Source organism: Trachurus trachurus, assembly GCF_905171665.1.
Source record: "Trachurus trachurus genome assembly, chromosome: 9".
NCBI lineage: Eukaryota > Metazoa > Chordata > Actinopteri > Carangiformes > Carangidae > Trachurus > Trachurus trachurus.
This window is the reverse complement of record NC_139895.1, coordinates 16,730,463-16,755,865: the sequence shown is the minus strand read 5'-3', so window position 1 is coordinate 16,755,865 and position 25,403 is coordinate 16,730,463. Positions and strand designations below refer to the sequence as shown.

Sequence of the window (25,403 nt, the reverse complement as noted above, 5' to 3'; positions counted from 1 at the left end):
AGCTAAGCTAACTGCCTTCTGGCTGTCGTTTTATAGATCCTCTCATATGGGCTAACTCCTGACAAGAAAGAAAATAGCTGTTGCCCTCTTTGCAAACTATCAAACTACATCCAACTAAAACCACAAATTGTTATAAGCACACTGCCAGCCAGTCATATTTCAGGTAGGCTATCTCAGTGTTAGCTGTTAGCTATGAAAATGAGTGATTTATTTCTTCCAGATTTTTCTCTTGTTTAACATTCAAGAGGTGTAGACACTTTGGCCAATGCACAATGTTCTGGTTACACAGCCATTGGCATTGTGTTGTCATTGATATGGACCAATGTCAGCCGTCTCTGGGGGCCTCCTTCCAGCTCGGGGCCCTAGGTTGCCTCCCCTGTTGCAACACCTCTGCATAGTCTACAGCAATCCAAGACAAATTACATTCAACGATTTAAACTTTGAGACTCAAAACTTATATAAACTTTTTTTTTTGTCAGTTTTTTTTATCTGTAAGTTGGAAAGTGACAGGGAAGTTGAGTGACAGTAGGGATGACAAATGTGCCATAAGTTGGCCACTGTCTCAAAAATTGACACAAAAAGAGCAGTGAATCACCAACATTATGACAACTTCAGCATCTTTTCTTCCCACACACATGCGTTTCTAAGACAACAAACTATGTTGAAGGGAAGTGAAATCCACGCGCAAATCATCATCATCTTCATCACCATGTCTGCAACTTTTCTTCCTCTTTCTCTCTCTGACACACGGAGTGGGGGAAGGGAGAAGGGGGAGGGAGGGCAGAGGAGAGGAGAGGAGAGGAGAGACGACGACGTCAGATGGGAGGTGGGATGGCTTTGTGTAGAGTGAGGGAGAGGCGGGGAGAGAGAGAGAGAGAGAGAGAGAGAGAGAGAGAGGAGAGTCCTGAAGAAAAGAGAGGAGTCAGTCAGTGAACGCAGCGTCCGGGAAACGGTGCAAACCCCGGGAAGTGAAGCGGCGTTTCAAATACACCACGGAGGAAAGAGCCTCGTCTTCTTCATCTTCTTCTGCAAAAACACTCGCACTCTGACTTCCCGTAAGTAGAAGAAAGAAAAGGCAACAAGGAAACGTGAGGTAGCAGTTAGTTTCTGGGCAGCACACATGTATCCTGTATTGACTGGCAGATATGGATCCTGTTGCTCTTAGTATCATTAGGGAAACTGTTGTCATTGATCAGAGTTGTGTTCTCCTGTCAGTATAGTCTAGTCCTTTCTCAGGATCAAGTTTTTAATTGCATTGCATTTAATTCATGCACAAATTTGAACACTGACAGAGGGGATGGGGATTTATTAGTCTAGTCTATTTCTTCAAACAGAAAGTGACATCTTTACATTTGCAGATGTGTTCAGGTACAAACATCTGGTAGCAGTTGGACTTCAGTGTCTAATTAGAGGAATCTCCTCCACCAGGAAAGCCTATCACATCATACTATATTAGACTTTGTTTTTATTTCTTAATATGTCTTTCACACATGTCCACACAGCAGCCGTTGCTTCCCCACACCTCTTTTCCACCACAGCCTCACGTCCTTGAATGTGCAAGGGAGGAGGTCCATCTGTGTGAGAGCCACCCATGGAGCGCTCGGCCTGACACACACACACACACACACACACACACACACACACACACACACACACACACACACACACACACACACACACACACACACACACTGTGCGCCAAGAGGGGAAGTGGTACTACATCATAAACTAAACAAAACCAGGAAAATCTTCAGTGTTTATTCTAGGCACAGTTCAAGGACAGAGTAGAGTACAATGATGAGGGGAGCTGATCACAGCTATCTTGGCTTTTCACAATCAAAACGTTCACAACGTCACAAATCCACTTCTCTAATTGCTCAACAAATTCTAGGAGGTGTTTCATCATGCAGTTCAGTTGTGAAGTGATTTTTCTTTTTTGACTGCCCGAGCCTGCCTACTTTTTCGAGAATGAGTTTTGACAGCCCCCTGGGAACAAGTGCAAACTTGTTTTTATGTGTTATTGGATGGAGCAATGTGATACTGAGCATTTTTTTTTACAGTGATGAGAAGGCAAAGTTTAGCAGCAGTGTTGCAGCTGTATGTGATTGCGATGCACATGACTGGCAGAGAATTTGGTAATTTCACCCTGTGTGTAGGAGTTGTGAACATCAGAAGATGGTGAAGAGTCTCGGTGGTAGAAAACACTCGACCACATAGATGATACGAAAGAACCGCAGAGATGCTTGTGTGCATCTTGTGATGGAGCTGCTCACCATAAGTTGTTATAGACAGACTCTCTGCCCTTAAGGAAATCGCTGTTATTTATGTAAAACCTGATGCGTTTCTTAAAGTATCCTTGTGGGTATATATACACTTTAGGATTCATAGACATTTGAAACTCCTGTAAAGACATCCGGTGCTGTCTTTAATCAGATCCTCCATGTTTGGTAAATAGCAGTGTCTTAACACAACTGTATTCACAGGCTAATTAGTACTTTCTAAAAGTAAATTCATTTTCATGTGTAAAGTCATGCATTCAGCTTCCCTTACAGTAAATGCATTTTTTTTGCTTATTGTTAGTGGTTCACACACCAGCTTGAATGCTTAAAACATTACGTTTATTTCCCTCTCAGGCAACATTCAGGTTAAGCAACTGTACATTAATAGTAAACATGAAAAAATCTTCAAACATCAGTGTAGAAGAGAGAGTGCATACAAAGAAAAGCGAAAGAAAAGTCTGAGTGTGCATCCATCATCTTTTTAGAAACAAAAGAGAGAGGAGAAGCAGTGAGGAGGGAGTGGAGCGAGGCCTTGTCATGCCTGTCTTTGTCTAGGTGAAATGTGAGGGTCACTGAGGGGCTTTGTGCGTCAGAAACTGTGGGGCCACTACAAAGTCAGTGTGGGGAGTGAGGGGGCCGAGGAGGGTTGGGGTGGGGGGGTTCGGGGGTGTTGGTGTTGCGCAGACTGAATAGGTTAGGGGCCACGGCGGCCCTGTCTTTTGAGAATGAAGGAGTGCATTCTGGGCCAACGGTGGCATGTCTGAGAGCTCAGGAGTGAGTGAGGGGGCCGGTGTCGGCACGTCTTTGTGCAGCTTTTGTTGAGCTTGAGATGAAGAGGGTTGATTTTATTCAGGCTTTTTTTTTGGCACTTGCGCACACACACACACACACACTCACAAATGAGTCTGGCCGATACTTTTCTCTGGGGAAGTCATGCGTTTTTATGCAATTAAAGCCTGGATGAGTGAGCGCAGGCTGGCACCTTTCACAGTTTGTATTTGTTTGTGTGTTTTTTGTTGTCAGTAACGTGGCCTGTACTGGTTTAGCACGATGTTGAGGGGCTTTTTACTGTTGACTTGTTGTTTACATTTTGGGGCTTCATATTTTCACTAAGACCCCCCCCCCCCCTCACACACACACACACACACACACACACACACAGACACACACACACAAACACTCAGGGGTAGCGTTTGAAAGCCAGGACTGCTGCCATCTCTTCACTCTTCATGCACAGTTGGGGAATTACATTTAAAACGGCTTGAATTGTTTTATAGTGTTTAATCTGGGTCTGTAAAATAAATCGAAACTCTCTCTGCAGCACTAAACGTGCATTTGATGGCAGCCATCGCTCACTGGCTGACGTTATGAGACACAAGCTGTGGTGAATGCCGAACCATGGGAAACATTTTCTCCTCGCGCAGCCCTTTCATTCGCTGTTTATGGAGGGCGACAAAGGCAGTGGCTCACATGGTTATGGTTAGCCAGGAAAAGTTGTTGGAGAGAGCTGTTTGGATCCTTTGACAACATCTGCAAACACTGACAAAGCTCCATGTCAACCAGAGACACTGACTGAACTCCTCTTTGTGCTTGTTCCCCTTTGTGTCCCTGCATTTAATATGATGCACATTGTGGAAGCAGGTGGATGTTTGCCTCCCTAAGGCTATACATGTTCAGGTGTGACACTCAAAGGAAGCCATAATGTATAACTCATTAGTGTGGCGTGAAGGTTCTGTCATCTGTTTTGTGTTGGAAAGGCTTTGTTGTCTCTCAGCCTCTGATGGTTGACATGGTTTGGGTTTCACAAGTTCGCAAATCTGCTGTTCTTCACACTCGCCGGAGGCCAAACAAATGAGCTGTGATGAAAATTTACGAGTCAACACTGCAGGCATGGGTGTCTCTGTTCCCGCTGATGTTAGGGCTTGCCTTGCTGTTCGTACGTGTACATGTGCTCTGCCATGTCATGATGATCAACCACTGACAATGAACCCTTTCCGTTAAAGTTAATAGGAAAGTGATTGGGAAATTGATCGTGTATGTTTTTTTTTCCAGTGTGTGGGTGGTGTACCTTCAATATTGAATCTACATTGCTTCATTCTACCAACCTCACTTCACCTCGAAACCATCTGCTTGCATTCCTTTATGAGTGAGGGATTTGTTTGGTCCTGCCCAACTCTGACTGGTATCATTCATATCTCTTGGTAGTTTTTTTTTTTAATTTCCCTGTTTCTTAGAGATACAGAGAGGAAATTAGACCCTCATCAGTGGCCTGTGATTTGCCCGCTGTCCACATCTTGTTTGAGTAGCTGCGCAGCCCTGAAAATGGCGAACCGGCCCCTCTTATGTGGTTTTGGTTTGAGGGCCTTCCTCCTGGCTGGTCCAGATGCATGACCAGAGCAGACCAGGCGCAGCAGCTTAGGGAACAGATTGCCTTGGTTTGAGGTTTCTGGTTCAGGATCTTTGAGTTAAGAAAATGAGCTAATGGAGTCCTCCCAGCCCAGATCAGCTGGAAGGGAGGAAGGAGGGATGGGGGTGGGGGGGGTTATCTGATCTGGGTGGGTGATCCAACAGCTAAAATATCTTTTTTCTAAACTGGGACCAGCTCACACCCATTACAAAGAAATTAAGCATTTCCATCATCTCTCATGAATTTGTAATTCATGTCCATGAATGGAGTTGTTTTCTTGCAAACTCTGTACCAGCTAACCTCCCCTTCATAGAACAATCTGGGTCAACTGTGCTTTAGATCTCTCACCCACCCACCCACCTTCAGTCCTCATTCACTGTCACCCTCCCCAACAGACTACGGTGGCCAGCACTCATTACCTCAGCACCTTGGCATGCTACCAGCGCCGCTGCTGATATCTCAGACCAATTACTCTAGATTTACAACTCAGCAGCCTCCTTTATAACTAACGGCCAACTGACTGACCCACATACTGTCTGCCTCGTATCCACCGCTTTGTCTGGGGCTTTGAGAAGGGCTCTGGCTCAAACTGATGTTGCGCTTCATTAGCAGAAATTTTATTGACCATACAGGCTGCTTGGCCAACAGGTTTTCACAGCCAAAGTCGTAGTCCACATGGCTAGCTGTTGGCTCCGGCGCTGTGTTTTTTTTTATAAATTCCAACCAGAGAAAGTTTGTCTCATAGCAGCAGGGAGACTGTTCATGTTGGCTGGCCGAATGAAGGATTGGAAAACTGTGTGTAAATTGGCTTCAGGCCCTCATTACATGCGTATAATCCCATGCGGCAAGCTTGGTTTCTGTCAGGACAGGAGAGCAGTGTGGGAATGAGCAGGTCCAGATTAGATGCAGAACCACACAGCTTTCATCTCGTAGCGTATCTGCTGTGTCATCAGTCGGACTCAGCGTCACAGAGGAGTCATGAAAGAAGCATATGACTCCGTGATCTGTCGGTTTCGGTGATGATACATATCTATGACAGTGACTCCACAGGCACACGGAGAGCTGCAGAAACAAAGATCTGACAGTTTGAAGATACGCATCTATCGAAAGCAACCGGGAGGCTGAGACCTCTCACCCACAGCGCCTGGATCGCCTGGTTCTGAATAAGTCATAATTCTGAGCGTCTGTGATGTGCCGTGAAGTGTAAAATCCTCCTCCCTCAGCACTCACATAAACACAGAGAAAGTCCTGACCTTGCCAGAGCAGCACTGCTCAAGCACTTTCCCAGAAATCTGTGCAACAACCAGCAAACAAGCGGAAAGTATTCATCAGTTGCAGGATGCAGTGACCTTTCTGCTCGCTTAGTGACTCGGTGGCACATGCATACATAAACATACACAGACAGGATATTGATGCATGAAACCACAAATGTGCAAATGTCTACAGGTTTCACACTCAGATTATATGTAAATTGTCAAATAACTGCTGAAGACAAGTTTTAATTGTCAAAAACGGTGAGAAACCCCCATGAAACACTTCCTGTAAATAGTTTTGCTCTTTATCTCACTAGGAAAAATCCCCTTCAAGTTTTTTTATTTATTTTTTATCTCCCTCTGAGTGCAGGCTTCAGTGAGAGCACAGACTGCCACGATGAGGTATGAGTGAAGAGATTTCCTGTAAGTGCTGCGGGGAGATCACACGGTGCACAAGGTGCCTGCTGATTGCCTCGCCGGGGTACGTCTAGGCTCCATCCCTGTTGTTTAAAGAGGCAGAGCTGCTAATTTGTGGCCATTGTAGTCTTAACAGACAGCACCATGCCTGGGCCTGGATGCACTGTAATCAGCTACAAAACAGAAACTCAAACCCCACAGAGAAACTAAAACTGGAGTCTAGGAGGCTGAAAACAAAAAAGTCCCACAAACAAACATGCGCACATACAGAATATACATATACATAAAGATTTAGATTTAAAACCCTACTTTTCTGTCTATCTGTAAATAGTGCTAAAACCCTGTCTGTGTGGTGAGTCAGTGTGAGTGAGAAAGCATTGTAACTACGGGAGAATGGAAACTGTGATAACAATAAGGAGACTTTGTCAGGAGGTCTGGAATAAACTCAAGCACCACAATAGAAACTGGCACTCCCCAAACCTTCCTCAAACACATAAACACACTTCAAACACCTGATTATATTCTCCATACAACTACAACTCACTGGATTTACGAATCTAAAACATGTTTTTTCAGACATTCCTTTCATACTTTTTGCATGAACCTGAGTGAAGGACGACAGTTTAGATGGAAAGACGATATCTTGACAGATCCTCTTCTGAATGCGTGACTGCGCCTCAGAGGCTGTTGGACAGACACTGATGCTTCCTGCTTGCTTCCTGTTTATTGCTACCATTTCCTTTTTGGCTGATAATGAATAGTAACGTCTTTATTCTGTTGATATAACTTTACTCCGAGCAGTTGTGAGTGGAATGCAGACAGTTATATGAAGACAGTGTGTTTTGGCTGAGGGATTAGGATGTGAAGTGGTGGAGTGAGAATAAAACAAACTCTCAGTGTTGGTGTGCTCATGCAGTTCTACTGAAGATGGAATAAGATGAAATCGGACGCTACAGATAGGCATCACTGTTGTTAAACTCGAGACACAACAAGCCTGTGCACAAACGACAGGCACAAGTCTTCACACTTAGAAAAAAAATCCCTGTCACAACTGCAGCTTGAAAAGAAAAAGCATGAAAACTGTATGCAGACATCCAAAAACCCCACTGAACCGAATCATCCCATATCTTAACTGTTGCAAATCTCATACCTGCTCCTCAGATGTTGTCATGCCTGTGACTTTGTTATCCTGACCCAGTTCTGCTGGTTTCTACTTGACCTGTGGGCTAAGCTAAGCCCTTTTAGCTGCATGAGATAATACTTATTGTGTAGCCTGGGAAATGTCTGAAGTGCTTTTTTTTTTGTTGCTTTGGACTCACTCAGATCATATCAGACAATCATACTGTACAACATCAGCATTCATTCCTTACAGATGTGGAGGGATGATTTACCAGTCTGGATGGAGGCTGATGGAGATGTTTTGTGTAACCTAATACCACACTTATTCCCCTGAGGGCATCGCAGTGACTTAATGAATGTTTTTGTGCTGAGCCTTTCATCGCCACCAGAGTGACACATCCAGCAAGAATTAGAGCGATAATTTGATAGAGCAGTCCACTCTTGTCAGTTTAACAAGCCTCCCTTTTCATTTATGTGAGAGTTATGAATCTATTAGACTGAGTTAAAGCCCAATTTATAGTTCCTCTCATAACTGTTACAGACTGGACTCGTTTTTAAAGCGTGGCCTCACTCAAATACTAAATGTAAAACTGCTCTCTCATTTAGTGCACATTTTGAGATGCTAGTTTCAGACATACTTTTCCTGAGTTGGGGAAACAAACACCCAGAGAAATGGCTGAACTTTGTGAGAAAATAGTGACAGAAATGGACACAAAAATGACAACAGTAGTGGAAGAAATTAGCTAAACTATTGAGGATGATGTTTGAAGCTGGTTTACATAAGTTCACTCTAAGGTGCCAGATCCACTGAAATCTTAAAATCTGGACAAATGAAACCAACACTATGTCCATGGTTAGAGATAAATTAGACCCAGTATTTGTAATTTGGGTGAATAGACCCTTTAAACCTCTCTGGCTTCGCTTGTGAGATTCACCAGCACAGCAGAGGCGACCACCACCGGACCCCACATATTTTCCTGTGTGTATCATCAACGCTGGACGATGACATCAGAGTGTGTCCGAGAAACCTCCACGCTCGCCGGGGCCGTGGCTGTGTCGAAGCCAGTGTAGTCATGGCAACCAAATCATAACATGACAACAATATCACAGACAGTTGTTTTGATTGGGACCCGTACACACTTGAACGCTGGCTCTCTCTTTCTCTCACACAGACACACTCTGAAAATCTGTAAGAAGTTTGTAATCAAGTTTTGATAGCTGTTGAATCTTGTATAAAGAAATTTGATTGAAACATTAAAATGCTACAATAAAGCCAATCACCTCCGGCTCCAGGCAGATAGTAATCGAGAACAGTGAACTGAATGATGGCGTTCCTGTGTATGCTTGCTGCAGCAGCCGGTTAGGATTGGCATGTGTAACTGTGTGTTACGGAGAAACATGACGTGCTGTAACAGAGATCTGCAGTGACCTGTGTTGACAGCTGCTCAGCGGCAAAACACACACACACACACACACACACACACACACACACACACACACACACACACACACACACACACACACACACACACACACACACACACACACACACACACACACACACACAACTCCTGTCATTTTGCAGATAAAAATCAAACCCACAAAACCCAGTAAAATGAAGACGGTGTACACTCTGTTGTCTCTAACAGTTATGTGTGTGTGGATGTGAGTATGTGTGTGCGTGATTCACCGGGGCTGTTTCAACAGACATCTGGAACTGTTGCTCATGGTTACACTCACCCACAGCTGGCTGAGAGTGATTGTGAAGTAGCGCTCTGTGGGAAAGTCTTGGGTGAGGATGAGTCCTTTTGACGACAGTGGTACAAATTGGACACCCAGCAAACACAAGGGAGCTCGATGACTCACAGAGGATGGGAAATGAGCTTGGTCATCCTTCTTCCCCCCCCCCCTTAGCCCCTTGAAGATATTAGTTACTCCCACTTATGTATACAAATTCTCTGTGTCTCTGACCCTCAGTTGAAGAGAAGCCGCTGTGTTACTGGCAGCTTATGTTTAAGGAATTTGTTTCTGTGTTCGTAGGTGTGCTCTGCAGATGGTGCCATGGCTGAGGGGAGCTGCTTTGGTGCGTTGTAGCTGTTTGCCTGAAAAAGGAAGACGGGAAGCAAAGAAAGAAGAAAGAATTGTGAGAGGAGGAGGGAAAACATCTGTCCACGGAGGATAAGATCAGCAGCACATCTGGATCTGAACAGGGAACCGACTGGACCTTTCTTTTTGTAAGGAAAGTAATTTCTACTCCGATAGCTCCAAAGCTCTGTTGCCTAAAGGAGCTTAAACAGCAAGATTTTTCTTTTTCTTTTCATCATTGGTTGATTCTGTCTCAGAAATATTCAGCACCATGTGCCATGTTATTGTAACATGCCGCTCCATGCTCTGGACACTGCTCAGTATTGTCGTGGCCTTTGCTGAGCTCATTGCCTTCATGAGCCCCGATTGGTTGCTGGGATTTCCCCGGTCGGCCTCCAGCGTGAGTGGGGCGGGAGTGGACTCTGGGGAGTACCGTCCGTCTCTTGGCCTGTACAGCCGCTGCCTTCGTGTCGGGTCCCAGGGATTAGGGGTCAGCTGCGGACCCTACGCTGGGACTTTTGGAGAAGTAGCCAGTGGCTTCTGGAAGGCTGCCATGTTGTTTCTGGCAGCAGGGACGTTGGTGCTCGGGTGCGTGGCCTGTATCTCCATCTTCAGCCTGTGTTTTCAGAGCATCCTGAAGAAGAGCATATTCAACATCTGTGGACTTCTCCAGGCGATCGCAGGTGAGACGTCTCCCTCTGTCTGAGTTGATAAGTGGGTGGGTGTGTTTTCAGTACAAGAGAGAAGAGAGTCCTAGGTCTTCCACATAGGAACCAGTAGACCTTAGAGATGGAGAGAAATCACAGAGACAATCCAACAACTCCAAAACACTCTTGTGGAGAAGTTGTGACCTGCACATTCACCACGCTATAAAATAATAATGTAACATTACGAGACAAAGTTGTTTTCAAGGCAAATGCATATGCGTATTTGCTTCATGTGTCGTAATGTTTGCATAATTATACATGATTTTTTCATAGCGTGGTGAATGTGCAGGTCACAATAGCGTTTTGGAGTTGTCGGATTGTTGATGAGTTTAATGAGGGACAGGCCAGGGGACCTGTACCGTTCACCTCCATTGTGTTCACTGAGCTGCTCATGTCTCTTCCCCGCAGATCTCAAAACAAAATGCACCGATAACTAAAGGTAATGAACCTACCCCTATGACTACAGGGATTATGGCAATAGGCCAATTTGCCAAAATGTTGAACTATCCCTTTAATGTCAGATGTGAAATACCTTCCCAGATCATAGGTAATAATATGTTAAGGACTTTATTTTTCTCTTACCAGGTGTTGTATTGTTTTTAATGTGATTAAACCACATTTTAAAAAAGAACGTGCTTGTGAAAACAACTCAATATGTAAATATAAAATATACTGTATAGTGATTTATCTTGACCAAACAAACATACACTCTTGTTCTTTTCATTGCAATGCTTCCACTGGGTTCAAGTTTACAGGAAGTCCCCATTGACTTTGCATCCTCTAAACTGTATGTTCAGTGACTGAGCTCAGAAAAAGCAAGAAAGAACAAACCAAACTAATTCAAAGCATTTTAACACCTCTGTTGCTACCAAAACTATAATAATCTGGGTTTAACATGTGGTCTGTAGTGGTTTTACATCTATGCATGCAGACACGTTTTATTATCATGCAACAAATTCACTGTCTGCGTTGGCAACATCTCGTAGTGCTCTGCTGCACTGTTCCTCGTGTTTTTGCATGTTTCTTTCAACGGTGGGCTCCTACAGTAGGTGTGTTTGGCTCATCAGGCCTGTAGAGAAGGTAATCTATCATTACGTGACATCACTGAAGGGGGCGGGTTAGATGGGGCCTTCTCCCCACATCACAAATCAAAAGCATAGACGTATTCTTCACCACAGCTGAGTCACCACCATGTTCCCAGCTGCGCACTGTGATCTGTTTGTGCTCTCAGCCCTCGATGTTTACATGTTCGTGACTTAAAAAACCCTCGTCTCCCTGTCTGCTCTTCCCCCCTCCAGGCCTGTTGCTGATGGTGGGCCTCATGCTGTACCCTGCCGGTTGGGGTTCAGAGAAGGTGATCAGCTACTGCGGCCCCGAGGCCTCGCCCTTCAGGCCGTCCTTGTGCTCGCTGGGCTGGGCGTTCTACGCGGCCATAGGAGGGACGCTGGGAACCTTCCTGTGCGCCGTGCTGTCGGCGCAGGCTGAGATCGCCACCTCCAGCGACAAGGTTCAGGAGGAAATAGAGGAGGGGAAGAGTCTGATATGCCTCATCTGAGCCATTGCGGACCATCCTTGGTGTCAGATGGACACCGGTGTTTCTGTGTGGAGGGAGGAGAAGACATTTCTCTGGTTGATTTTCTTCACAACATCCTGGATGAAATCAGTTGATCATTGAAAAGATAGATGGCTTGGTCTCAGCTTTTTCAAACTTTAGGCGTGGTGTTCCTCCTCTGATACTCTTTGAAGCCTACCTGAGGCTGAGGAACATTACCCATACACTTATTCCTTTTTTTTTTTTTTTTGTACCTAGATATTGTTTATTTTTGTAATAATTCTTCCTTTAAACAAACCACTGTACTGGAAAAGCAGATTAGTGTTATTGTGGATGGGTTCAACACTGCCAGTAAAACAGTGCGTATGTTTGTAACGTCATTATAATGTTCATTCACATGCTTCACCTGCAAACCTCAACAAACCACTGAATACTAGCAGATGTGCCCACTTAAATGCGTAACTATGTGTGTGTGTGTTTGAGAGAGTGAGAGTGTGTGTGTGCGTGTGTTTTTAAAAGACATTAACTGTTAGGATTAGATTAAATGTCCATATGCTCTGATTCTGTGGCCCAGCGGGATAGTGAAGACTCCCTTGTTAACTTTAGCTGCGCCACTTAAGGGATTGTTCACTTCAAAGGGAGTTCCTCCTGTTAAATGGATTGTTTGTGGGTCCATTGCAGCTTAATAACTGGCAGAGCGTGCGCAGAAAAAGAACAGACACTTACCATATGTTTCCCTGTGCTGAGCTTTCATGAGGGGGTGTTTGCTCACAGCGATATAAAGCAGACTGCTGCGTATAGCTTATCATGAGCTTCCTTATGACAAGAAGAAAAACCATGCAGACAAGATCTGACTTTGTAAAGCAACAACAACACATACGTTATAAGTAGGTGGAAATTCAGAAAAAAAAGCTGTTGTTGAGCCTTTAGCAAAAGCTCCCAGTGGATTACAGGAGTTGCCAGACCCTGTTAGTTTGGTAGTTTCCCCTTTCTAAATAGCACCTGTCAGTGTGTTTTGCACTTACTTCACTTCACATTGCTACAAATGTCGCTGTAAATCTGAACTGATCCATGTGATGCTGTGCTTTTTATTCATTGTAGATGAGATGTGCAATAATTTCAACTGTAGTGTGTTTGGTGTGAGAGCGAGTGGACGGAGAGGATGAGGCTGAAGAATGAGACCATTACATGGATATGTTTCAGAAAGCGTTTCTAGTCTGTCTGCGCTTTAAGTTAATAATGTAGACTGCTGTTTTTTTTGTTACATTAACAAAAGAGTTACAGCATGTATGAGAGGTTAATATGTGTGGATAGAGATACAGTCGGTTCTTTCTACTCAAATAAACCAGGCCCTCATTGGTAAATGTGTGTGTGTGTTATCTTTCTTTTCTACTACAACCTTTCTACAAGTTAATATTTATTTCCTGGTAAATCCTATCTTCCACAGGAAACACTGACACCTAGAGGCGGAGGGTCAACATCACAGAGCAGAGGTTTAAACCAGTGTTCCCAACCAGGATTTCAAAATAAAATGTTTTTTTTCTTTCTTAAATACTGTTAAATACTTTTAATTATTGATTTATTTTCTATTTTTATTTTTAATAATCAATCCTCTTTGGACTGATTAGATTTAAGACAAAAACCGCTGAACATTAATGTTTTGCCTTATTTTCTGATATTGTCTTTACACGTTGTGGGTCATTTTTACACAACAATTTTAACAAATACACTACAGATGATATGAATGTTTTTTTCTGAAAGTAATCCCACAAACCTTTTCTTTTTTTTTTTCAAATTTTATTTCATGTTAATACCATAAATATACAAAACTCAAACTATTTCACATGCGACAAAGGCCAGACAAGAGTGCATTACGTTTTCTTTTTACACATGATTGATAATGGGGATCAAATTTTCAACTTTACAAAATATACAAGTGTCCCTTTTGAATGAGTTTCTTCTCTGATTCCGTGAAATAAACATGGTCACAGGTCAAAAAACACAGTTTAGTGTCAGCAAACTTCAAACACGTCCCTCTGTATTATACTGTAGACCGGCTCTCCAACAACATCAAAAGAATGACCCATGGTGGCATGGCTTCATATGACAACTGCTTCAAACTATACATACATGGGGATCAAGTGGATGTACATAACAAAGAAAAGTAGTGTAATACATTAGGGTGACATGTGGTAAGGGAACACATCACAGACCAAGATTTAAAAACAAATCTGTATGGACATTTGGTAGATCTCTCACAGCTTTTCAGGACTTGAAATAACACTTTAGGGAGTTTCTTTTTTTTTTTTTCTTCTTCCACACCATCGTACACACATCCTCATCCACACAACATGCACACAACTTTTGCATGATCAAGTTGCAAAGTCATTGAACACTTTTTTCTTTTTAAATCTAGCTGATGCTATGATCATGTCATTACAAAAACCACACAAACATAATACATTATGTAAAATCAATTTAAAACACAACTGAAATTCAAACAAACTTAAATTACACCATAAATAAAAACAATGTTTGTCTTTTGCACTAAGTTGAACGCAAGGACGAGAAATGTGCAATGCGTTTAAAACGCAAAGTTTCCAGACAAAAACAATACTGCCAAAAACGTAAGCTCACTACTTTATGACTAATCACTGATCTTTAACTTGGTAGCACTCACATGAGTGTTTCATCCAGTATTAAAAAGGTTCAATTCACACATTTGTACTGTAATAACAACATTACCAGTCATCTATCATGCATATCGTCACACACTCGTCACCACTATGCCAGTAGTCTGTACTAGTGCTGAATAACACTGTTGTTATTGTATATAAATTAACATATCTTAGTGTTATCACGGAATCTGCATCATGTCCAGTCATTTCTTATGAGTTAGCTTAATGTACATTTTGGCTATGAAACCTGTGACTTTTTTTCTTTGTCTGTTAAAATGCAAACGGACCGTTAGTCTTTGTGGCGCACATACACGCAGTACCAGTGTTTTGTTTTGTTTTACTATTTTTGCCTATACAGCATAGTCTTGAGAGAAATCGTAGCTTTATCTATGTCCAGAACATCCCCAGTGAGAAAAGCCCGATCGCTTGTCTCAGCGTGTCCTTTTCACCGGGAGCGGTGACAGCAGGAGGCCGCGACCGAGCAGCTCTCGCAATCATAGCAGCGTTAGTGTGAGAAAGGGGCTACAAAAACAACCGAGGGAGTAGTCTGTTAACGCCATACGTAAAAGAAAATGAGATGATTTCACAGGTGTTTTCCCCTCTTAGTGCACAAGGCCATGAAAGCATCTGACTGAGCCTCCTTAAAAAGTTTGTGCTGAGAACTGGTGGTGACCTACTGACCGGGCGGGGGGACGGGGTGTTCAGTGCATCCTCACAAATAGATCCGAACGTCATCTATCAGTCAAACAGCCACCGGGACATGCAAGTACATTACAGCTCGCTTCTCACAGAAACCCAGGGGAAAATGGAGTCCAGCGGGCAGACGTCCCTCTGTCTGAACTGGCTCACCCCTGTAGCACTGAGCAACCACCGATAGCAGACAGCATGACTTCTACCTCGTGTGTGCTAAACATGCGTGTCACCGTCATGCTGTCAGATCTTAGTACGTAAAAGCCACAGAGATGTCGACCCGGCCCACTTTGCTGATCAACAACGTAGCGTACAGAGAGGGAACAACTCCACTGACAGGTGTCACGGGAGCTCTGGTGGGAGCTGTGGGCAGGTCCTTAAATAAGAACATATAAACATATTCCTATTTTTATGAATTAAGTTTTACCATAATGACCATGGTATTGTCTGAGAAGAGAAGCACAGATATAGTACACGGTAAAATTTGCCTTTCAGATCTCAATGATCAAGCACTGGATTATTTAAAAAAGTCAAAACAAGTCAGAGCCACAATTTTCTTAAAGTGAAGTACACATTCACACGCAGCCCCAGCCATTCAAACATACAGTATACTGCACTTTCGGTATGTGACCAAGAAAACAGAACTATGTGCAAAAACACCATGATCAGATTATCACTTTTCTTGACTCTATACTGTATTAACCAGGCAGGAAAGCTGTTTGGAAGTCATCGCCATGACAGAAATAAGGTATGCTTGTACTGCCGTCTCTGCCTGACCTAGGATCACCTCAAGGGGACAGAAGAACAGGGAAAAGCAAAAGGAGGGAGTCAAGAGAGTGTGAGATGAAACCCTGCACTCTCAGAGCACACCTTGAGTCACTGAAGTGGATGTTTCAAGGGATGTGAGCAGACAGTCGCCTGGCTGAAAAGCAGACAGGGTGGATGTAGGAGTGTTTTTACTGATATATGATGTTAAGTGAGGATGGACAGCTCTGGTCACGTGTCTGTTACAAACATTACACTTTTTTAAAGTAAAGTGTGTGGGGGCAATTGTAGCATTGCAACATTCATAAATAAAATCAATTTGATCAGAGAACTGGCAGGGCCAGAGCTGTGCATCTCCATCTTTTCAGTGTGTGTGTTTGTATCTATGTATGTGTGTGTGTGTGCATGTACTGTATGCGTACGCCTGTCAGTTTATGGATGAGCTTTGAAGGCCCCGCGAGCAGCATTGGTTGCAGCGTTGGCTGCGGCGTTGGCGGCCGCGGTCTGAACGGTCTTGTTGGACATGACGCCAGTTGCGAACTCCTGCTGAGCCTTCTCGAAACTAGCACCGGTGGTACGATAGAGCGCGTGCACCTGGAGAGAACGAGAGAGAGAACGAGCTGGAGTCAAGTTTCGAGCAAATTCCATGGACGTGGCACAGCACTGCATGACTCAGTCTGCAGATATCTCACTTCCTGTCTAATCACGCAGCGCTGAGATTTGGCTTGTGTCCTGTTTTTTTTTTCTTCACACCATGTACACTCCTTGTTTATTCAGGCAACTGAAGCCAACTAAATTACCTGTCACTCTTCCTTATTCAATAGTCTTTAAATAACTTACATCCTTCACTTGTTTTTGCCATTGCGGTTGGGTTTCTCACATTTCAACCACAGTTGTGTTAAACACAGCAAGACACTGGGAGTACTTTGTGATTGAGTTACCTTTTTAAACATGATGAGCGAGCCCACAGACAGCGCAGTAAACAGAGCTGCGATCAGTAACATGATGATGCCCACTGGGATACTGGTGTTCAGGCCAGTTAAAGCTGCGATCCAGCCACTGGTAAAAAACAAAACAAAAACAAAAAGCAAAGCTTGAACTTCTGTACACTCTCTCTCTCTCACAGAAGTAGCAGAATACATAAAAGCAAAACACCACCATACTAACCATGTTCCCCAGCCAGTGATGCCAATAGTTTGTAGAACGTGAACTCCAAACTGACAGATATAGACGAAGAAGAAGACAAAGAAGCGGAATGAACTGTCACTCCTGTTGTGGAGAAAGAGAACAAGCTAGTGAGAGTAGTTTTTTTTTTTTACTCTGTCACTAATTCAGCCTCCATTTAACATTAATTGCTCTCTTCTTCCATCAGACTGTGAAAGTCTCTTCACATAAAGGAAAGAATTCTGGGAATTGTTAAATGTGGTGTTGGAGAATGAGTGCCCAAGAAATAACAGCATTGTCAAAGCTGCCAGCTGCCCACCACTTTAAGTAGTTTCATGCTTTTATACAGTGACATTTTTTTTTTTGCCTTATCAGTACATGGACGTGTGTCTGTGTCTTTCTGCTGCAGGAGAAAGCGGTGCTCTTTTCTTTGTATGTGTTTACCTGAAAGCCCCATAGAGCGGTCTGTACCAGCAGACAAAAGAGCAGGGGGTGAACAGCAGAAACCACAGCATGGCCAGACCAAAATCTACACCGCGACTTGCATCCACACAGAACCAGGCCAGGCAGCCAAACATGTTCACAAAGAGCGTGCCGGCGTGAACTGGAAGGAAACACAACAAAGTGACATATTGAAAATATGATTTACAATAATAATAATAATGAAATCATTCAAATCTCTAATGTGTTTGATAACAAATTTGAGATGAGATTTCTTAATGTTATTTTAAGACTGTGAGGTTGAGATAAGCTGCATGGCGTCTCTTATGATGCAATACATTCATTTGTGTTGTAAAAACCCACATGTTCTGGGGAGTGTGAGAGAGAATAGGAGGTAATCATGCTCTTTTTGCGATGTGGGAGATGATCCACTTACACATCCAGAGGTTGTACATGATCTTGACCGTCTTCTGGAACTCTACAGGAATGTCCACTGCGATGTCGTGGTAGAAACACGGGCCAACGGGGAACTTCTCAGGCAGCGGAGGCCAGTTGTTCTTACGTCCTGTATAAACAAAGGCAAATGATTGTTTGAATGATCAACTGGTTACATCTCTACCTTAATATACAGTAAGTACATGTGAGATGTATGTGTGTAACTGTCTTTTTTATTGAGTAAAATCCTGGATAGCTTTGGAAGTTGCCTAGATATTTTGATGGCTCTAATTATGAACTTTTAGCGATACTAGTTATTCCCTGCTTCTAGATGCCTTAAGACACAGTCCTTATCGCTCAAAGATGCTTTGTCCATTGCATCACAAGATTTCATAGTACAACTTGCCTTTGCTCTGCCGGGAACTGACATTTATTTTTAGTTCAGTTTATTTGGCTGAATTAAAAAAAGGAGACCCCAGGTCACACATAGCTGCAAAATGTCATGGAAAACAACAAAGCAATGAAGTCCAAGATTTTTTCTAGTTGTTGTAGAAGAGCTGGTAACCTGAACATGTATGACAGATACTTTGCAGTTATTTTGAAAGGAATCATCTTAATACGATGATTTATAGCAGCAGAAAAACAAAAATATATATACAGAACTATTTATAATATTAACTAGTACTATTTGTAACCAAATTCTAAAACAAATCATTGACATGCAGTGCAAATTGTGACAGAGAACATAATCAGACAGATAGAGTACTTCAGAGTGAACACTGATGCTTCCATATAAAAATGAACATTTTTTCATGTGTATGTAAAATGAAGGCCTTTCTCAAAGTGTGTTCCTGTCTGCAGTTGTGTCGTGACTTGTGAAATGTCATCAGTCACAGCCCGAGTTCTGCTCCAACTCAAAGTCTGCATCTAGCTGAGCCAGTCCAAATCAACACAAGGGTTCTTGCGCCATCTGTTTTATTGAGGATGCTTTGGGAACTAATTTGCATCGACTTAGAGTAGCCAAGTTTCCCCAAATACTCTTTGTGCCAAAGCTGTAAATTTTTGTCCTAGGGATCTTTTATGTGTTTTCAAATCTATTTTTCATATATTTTAAGGCGACAAAGGACATGATTTTGAATCCATCATGATTCTGGGTCTTATCTGTGCAAGCCAAATTTACTACTGGTGACATCTCTGTAGTGTTTTGATATATGACACAATTACTTTTAGAGGAGAAAGTATGGTCTGTCTGAGGGTAAAAATAAAGTTAATGTCTTCACTGGACAGGAACATCGTAAAAAAAAAAAAAAAAAGCTTGTTAAAAAAGCTTGTCAGCTTGTTTCATGTAATAAGTCAGAATTGTGTATGATATATTTTGTTTTTTGTTTTGTTTTTTAATACTGATTAGATGACAGGTGTATATGTTTAGACCACATTTCATGGAAATATGAGTTGACACTCCTGGGCTTGGACAGTATGATTTCATACATGGCGAACTCAAGTGTTGAGAAAGGCCTTCTGCGACTCAGAAAGTTGAGCCAAAAATCGTGACATTGCCATGGTAACACATCAACTGTCTTATCAGTCTTATCAACACTGCCATGAATCTTGATCGGTAATTTTGGACCACTCGAACTGGGAGGTTAAGGTGAGGTACGTAAGTGAGCGTAATAAAGTGGATGACTGATGGACAGACGGACGGACTGACTGACTGACTGACCTCCCGCGGCTCCGTGGGTCTGTAACTCCCTCTCCCGACGATCAAGCTCTGCTGCTTTCTTCTCCAACTCCTCCTGCCTTCTCAACAACTCAGCCTGAGCACGTGCTTGGTCCTTAACACAGACACAGAAATGCTCTTAAAATTCACTACCCAGTCTCTGACAGGGGTTATGATATCCAATAAGATAAGTAATGGAAGATATTTTCCACTCAGGTAAACTGGGGCGTGTTAGTTTAGGAAGGAGAGAAGAGGTTAGGGTTGGAAAAGCAATCAACTACTGTAGTCAACTCACTTGTCTTCTTCAGTTAAGAGCTAAACTAGCTGTAAAATACACTGCAAAGGTAAAGCTACAGGTGGGAGGGGAAAGAAATCACACTCTTCAAGACAGTGACATGAAGGGGTGCAGGAGACACCAGATGAAAGACAGTACCTCATTGCGCCGCTGTTGGGCCATCAGAGTACAAGATGAGTAAATGAAGGACAAGAGGAAAGGTGAACCAGAAGCAAAGACAGAGTCTGTATAGTGTTGTCAGTCTACATGTTTAGAGTATATGTTAACCTATAGCCTGGATAAATAAAAAACACATGCCAATCCCATGTATATGAGCATGTTTCTTTGTGTACCTGAGTCTGTTGCTGTGAATAAGCCGGCGGCTCTTCTGTGGGCTTCATGATGGCAGGTTGTGTGTTCTGGGCAGGGGCAGCAGGGGCAGATTTGGGTGCATTTCCGGGCGCCGCCTGTAAACCAGCATAGACATGTTATGTTAATATTTGCGCAATCAAAATCCAGAACCTGAATCCACACTGTAATTAGGCCACAGTCATAATTTGTCAGTAAAATCCTCTGTGACTGAGAGGTGGCGGAGGAAGAGAGAAAGAGGGTAGTGGATAAAATGAGGTCACTGACTCAGAAGCACACAAACACATGCATGCACACACTCTCGTCAATAGCGATGCTAGTTAAGCTGACCGTTCTGGCGTCTGTAAAGGGGTTATACTCCTCCAGACCACCAGGAGGGGCAGACCGGGTCACCTGCGTCACCGAGGGATCCTACGGGACAGAGAGGGTTTCATGGGGTAAAAACTTACTACCACAAAATCAAATTCTTACTTGAAGTCGTTTTTATAATCTAAATACAGATTGTATGCAACAGCTACACGATTCATTCTCATGCTCTGATCAGACATTATAGGTAAAGAGATAACAGAAAGCAGGCTATGTGTGCCGCATATTAAAAAACAAATATTTCTTGATCTTGTGGCCATTTAAAAACAATGAATGGGGTCAGGTGCAGAGGGAAACTGGAAAAGGTCACTAATAACATGCAGCATGACAGTACAGCCTCTAGGCTACGGTGACCCCACCATGTGCAATCATGAAGAGCCAACAGCAGCCTGCAGCCTAACCTAACCCCGCCCACTACCAAGCGCACCCCTCAAATAGAGGGGAGGGACTCAACAGTTGAATCACCTGCTGAGGTGAAAGCAACTGGCCGAGGTCTGTGGCACGAGGTAGGAGCTCACCAGGGAGAATAAATCCTACTACTGTACATCACGTATAAATGACTGACTGCTGTAGCACAAACAAAGAGCCCGTTGTCTGCATCTGGCCTACAATGAATAAGAGCCTAGATGGAAAAACAAACAACCATTATCTTAACAATTAAGAGTGTAAAATGTGTGCGTGTGTGTTTTAACACTACATGATACAGGTCGACACATCATCGGTTGAAATGTAAATAGTCTCTGCGACCTGCATACGTGCATTACGTGTATTAAAGTATTGCAAAATGGCTAAAATATATGTGTGAATACGTTTTAATGTCCTCCAAAACCAGCGTCTCTGCAGTATTTGGACAAACCCAGACTCACAATGTGTAAAAAATATAAAGAAAAAAGAAAAGAAAAGGGGGGGATGCTACAAGCTAACTATCTAGCTAGCTAGCTAGCCAGCCAGCCCGCTAACATGATGTGTCTTTGTTCGTTCAGCTTAATAATTGCAACGTTAAAAACAAACAACCTCAGTGGCAACATGTTAGAAAATCAAACGTAGCTTCCCTTACAACATTAACAACCATAAAATGTGTGAGTCGCTGTCTGATAATGTAGGTGATTGTTAGCTCGGTGTGCTACCTAAGTTAGCAACGACGCTAACGTTCCAATTGGCATCAGTAGGATTCTAAACCGTTTGGCTAGCCGGCTAGTTAGCCGAGTTAGCAGCTACCTGGAAGGGGTTGCTGAAGTCCGGGTCTGCGAACGGGTTGCTGTCAAAATCGGACATTGTGCAGCCTCTCTAAATAACAGTTTACTGCCTGAAAACGCCTCCCGATTCTCCGGGGGAAGGATCGGTCCCTTGATTTGACTGCCTGCCTCTCTCTCTCTCTCTCTCTCTGCAGTCTTCTTCCCCGCCTCCTGCTGATGATGGAGACCCTTTCGCCTAGCAGCAGCAAGCTAGTAGCCAAGTAGCAGGGAAAGATGGCAGGAGAGGAGAGGAGGATGCGTGATGATGAACGGCAACGTCTACGTCACAGCTTCAGCACCGTGGACCGTGGACAGCATGACGTCAGGACAGGTACAGTTCGTTTGCACTGTGTACACAGGCACAGGAATGACTTACCTCTGCCGTCCCCTGCGTCCATGTTTGTACTTCACAAAGTCATGTTTTGTACTGAGACTTGAACACTATCACACTGCAGTAACAGGAAAAAAAAAAACATTAAAATGTTCTCGCTATTTATTTATTTTTTGCTATGTGCTGCTAGGTTTACATAGGAATAAACAAACAGGCCCTGGGGTAAGAATTTGAGAGGGTGCCCCTTTATATCCCCCTACTCCTTAACTCCCACAGCTGTGAATTGTTTATTTATTAATGCAGTGCAAACAGCAGTACATGGGGGTTACATATGCAACTGTTATGCAAATTGATAAAAAGAAACACTCTATCAGCCTGAGGGCTTTAAAATTTCCTTAGATATTCTGGCAGAGTGAAGTAACTCTACCATTACTCAAGTACTGTACACATTTGAGGCATTTAAATATTTGTTTTCATTTTACTATGCCACATCGTACATCTACAGTTAGTGTGTGTGTGTTGAAAGATGAGATGCAACCTACATAATAAGCCTAAAGATATACTGCAAGAATGCCTAACATTAAATAGCTAAATCAGTTACCTAAATATCTTTCTACTCTTTTCAGTAGATTTCCCTTCAGTAGCCTATGGACTTTTACTTGTAATGTAGTAGCTATACTACTATACTATTTTTATTTTTGACACAATGTAAAGGGGATTAAAATGTTCATCCTCAACAAAGTCAAGTGGTGTATGAGTTCTAATTTATAAATGTTTATTCTTATCATCATCATCATCATAGCAAGCAGGAGACGAGGATGCGTGAGGATGGGCGCCGTCTACGCCACAGCTTCAGCACCGTGGACAGCATGACGTCAGGACAGGTACATTGCGTCTGTGTACACACGCTGCATGTCACATGAATTTCCTCCTCCTACGTCCCCTGCGTCCATGTTTGTACCTCACAAAGTCATGTTTTTCAACACTGATGATCACACTGCAGTAACAGAAAAAAACCCAGTAATTTTCTCGCTATTTTTACCTGTGAGCCAGGTTTACATAGGAATAAAACAGCAGCCCCTGGGGCAAGAATTTGAGGTGGTGCCCCATTAAACCCCCCACTCCTTAACTCCCACAGAATAGTTTATTCATTAATGCAGTGCAAACAGCAGTACATGGGTGTTACATACACTGTTTTGCAAATATACTAAAAAACAAACAAACAAACACAACTGTCACTCAATCAGCCTCAGGGCTTTTGAGACTTTTTGTTTTATTTTTTTAACAAACAGGAAATTTCCTTAGATATCCTTGCAGAGTGAGGTACTAAGTATACTGTGCAAATTTAAGGCATTTAAATATTTGTACCCATACATCTACAGTTAGTCTGAAGGTTGAAAGATGCAACATGCATAAAACCTAAAGATATTGAATCAACTGGTTACCTGAGTATCTTTCTACCTTTTCAATAGATTTATCTTTAGTACAGAGTAGACTTTGACTTAAATGCAATACTACTTACTATGCTATACTACTGTACTATTACATACTATTTTTATTTTGACACAATGTAAAGAGGATTAAAATGTTCATCCTCAACAAAGTTGTTAAGTATGAGTTCTTATTTATAGATGTTTGTTTGTTTGTTTATTTATTTATTATTCTTATCATCATCATCATATTTGTTTCCCAGGCCCACGCTATTCAAGTGAAATTAAATGATAAATCTTAATCACTCATTTATTTTTCCATTTGGTTTTTATGTCATCCTCCTTGTTTTTATTTTTATATCATTTGTGTATGTACATTTGAGCTCCTTTAGGTCAAATACCACGGCAATCTCCGCCACTTGATGATCATGATTATTATGTTAACGATGGTAATGATAATGAGGACGATGATACATGGAGGCGTCTGCTGCTCAGTTGGTGGCTTACCCCTGTGAGATAGAGCTGTGGTGAGGCAAACCCAGGCTGCCTAATTCATGATATGTACCAGTGACCCCCTTTTCTTAGCAGCAATTCCAGACAATTTACTGGAAATCATCTTATCTCACTTGTCCTTACACAACGTATCAGACACCCTTTGAGCTCCTGTGGTGTGTGTGTGCGTGTGCACTTTCTGTCTGTGAGCTACCCTAAAGTTGCCCACTTGGGGGAGCTATGATCCAGTTTGTGTCCTCAAGCCGTTTTGCAGAATCCGTTCTCATTTGCCATCAATTTATTCTCATTCAAACGAAGGGTGACCATGTGAAGAACATCAGATCAGTTGACAGCCTGTAAATGTGATTTAAACATTTAAGCACCATTTACCCAGATTAAGTTTCAATTGAAGAACAAATGCTATTAGGTGGAAATCTTACAGTATGTGGTAAATGATGGAGCTTAAGATATTCCCTTTTATTGTTTGAATCCTGCTGCTCATTTAGTGGCACCCTAACACCCCAGCGCCTTTAGCCTAGAACACATTTAGGCTAAAGTTAATAAATAATTGTGCACCTTCATACACAGCAATTATAGTCCTCCTGCTTTATGTACTGTATGCATAGACCACATTGGTAGACTAAACACAAACCACGTATTCATTACCATTCAACTCCTGTCCACAAACACATGCACATAGGCCCACACACACCCCTTCACTCACACATACACACTCGCACAAAATGAGCATCAGTTCCCTCCCTAATCTTGTATTAATGGACCCAATCACAGACTCTATGAATAATCAATGGCCAGTGGTCTGCAACCGCAGTGCTGAGACCTTGAGTGAAACTGAATTTTCCTAATAAGACACACACATACACACACAGGCGCGTGCGCATACGCTCACACAACTTGAGGCCCTAATAAGCACTAATGCACTGTGGGTTGAGAATATGTCACATGGTTTGTTTGCTGCAGAATTTGAAAGATAAACACGCTGTTCCAGACTGTGCAATGTGTGTATGTACTGTATTTATGCGTGCGTGCGTGCGTGTGTGTGTGTGTGTGTGTGTGTGGACAAGACCAGTGTGAAAACGAGGACCTGTCTGCCCTTGTCCACTCCCTCCTGACTCTCTAATGCCGCTCTCCTCAGATGACTCTGTGTGGAAACAACCGCTTTGGCTAATAGCTGCT

General features: G+C 42.8%; 2 protein-coding genes across 3 annotated transcripts; one reads left to right on the top strand and one right to left on the bottom strand.

The window, feature by feature from the left end:
* Window positions 1-901: 901 nt before the first annotated feature.
* On the top strand, window positions 902-13,166 carry LOC310991699 (LHFPL tetraspan subfamily member 2a protein-like). The gene is made up of 3 exons (XM_083979571.1): window positions 902-1,055; window positions 9,516-10,243; window positions 11,566-13,166. Exons 2-3 carry the CDS (start codon window positions 9,832-9,834, stop codon window positions 11,820-11,822), a joined length of 669 nt encoding a protein of 222 aa, XP_083835697.1. The 5' UTR covers window positions 902-1,055; window positions 9,516-9,831; the 3' UTR covers window positions 11,823-13,166.
* Window positions 13,167-13,670: 504 nt separating this feature from the next.
* On the bottom strand, window positions 13,671-22,260 carry LOC310991721 (secretory carrier-associated membrane protein 1-like). Of its 2 annotated transcripts, XM_083979604.1 has the most exons (10): window positions 21,937-22,260; window positions 20,683-20,763; window positions 20,337-20,450; window positions 20,143-20,154; window positions 19,713-19,824; window positions 17,994-18,122; window positions 17,561-17,720; window positions 17,120-17,221; window positions 16,894-17,011; window positions 13,671-16,546 (listed from the first exon to the last, which is right to left on the bottom strand). In XM_083979604.1, the coding sequence occupies exons 1-10, from the start codon at window positions 21,991-21,993 to the stop codon at window positions 16,385-16,387; spliced, it is 1,047 nt and encodes a 348-aa protein (XP_083835730.1). In that variant the 5' UTR covers window positions 21,994-22,260; the 3' UTR covers window positions 13,671-16,384. The 2 variants fall into 2 exon arrangements, with proteins under 2 accessions (XP_083835730.1, XP_083835731.1); XM_083979605.1 differs by lacking the exon at window positions 20,143-20,154.
* Window positions 22,261-25,403: the final 3,143 nt, after the last annotated feature.

Bases quoted from the DNA above. Each gene is read 5' to 3' on its own strand.
- LOC310991699 (XM_083979571.1), top strand. From the start codon at position 9,832: ATGTGCCATGTTATTGTAACATGCCGCTCCATGCTCTGGACACTGCTC. The intron at 10,244-11,565 runs GTGAGACGTCTC...TCCCCCCTCCAG, and splicing joins ACTTCTCCAGGCGATCGCAG to GCCTGTTGCTGATGGTGGGC.
- LOC310991721 (XM_083979604.1), bottom strand. From the start codon at position 21,993: ATGTCCGATTTTGACAGCAACCCGTTCGCAGACCCGGACTTCAGCAAC. The intron at 17,222-17,560 runs GTAAACACATAC...TCTCCACAACAG, and splicing joins CCGCTCTATGGGGCTTTCAG to GAGTGACAGTTCATTCCGCT. The intron at 17,012-17,119 runs GTTAGTATGGTG...GTTTTTTACCAG, and splicing joins ATCACTGGCTGGGGAACATG to TGGCTGGATCGCAGCTTTAA.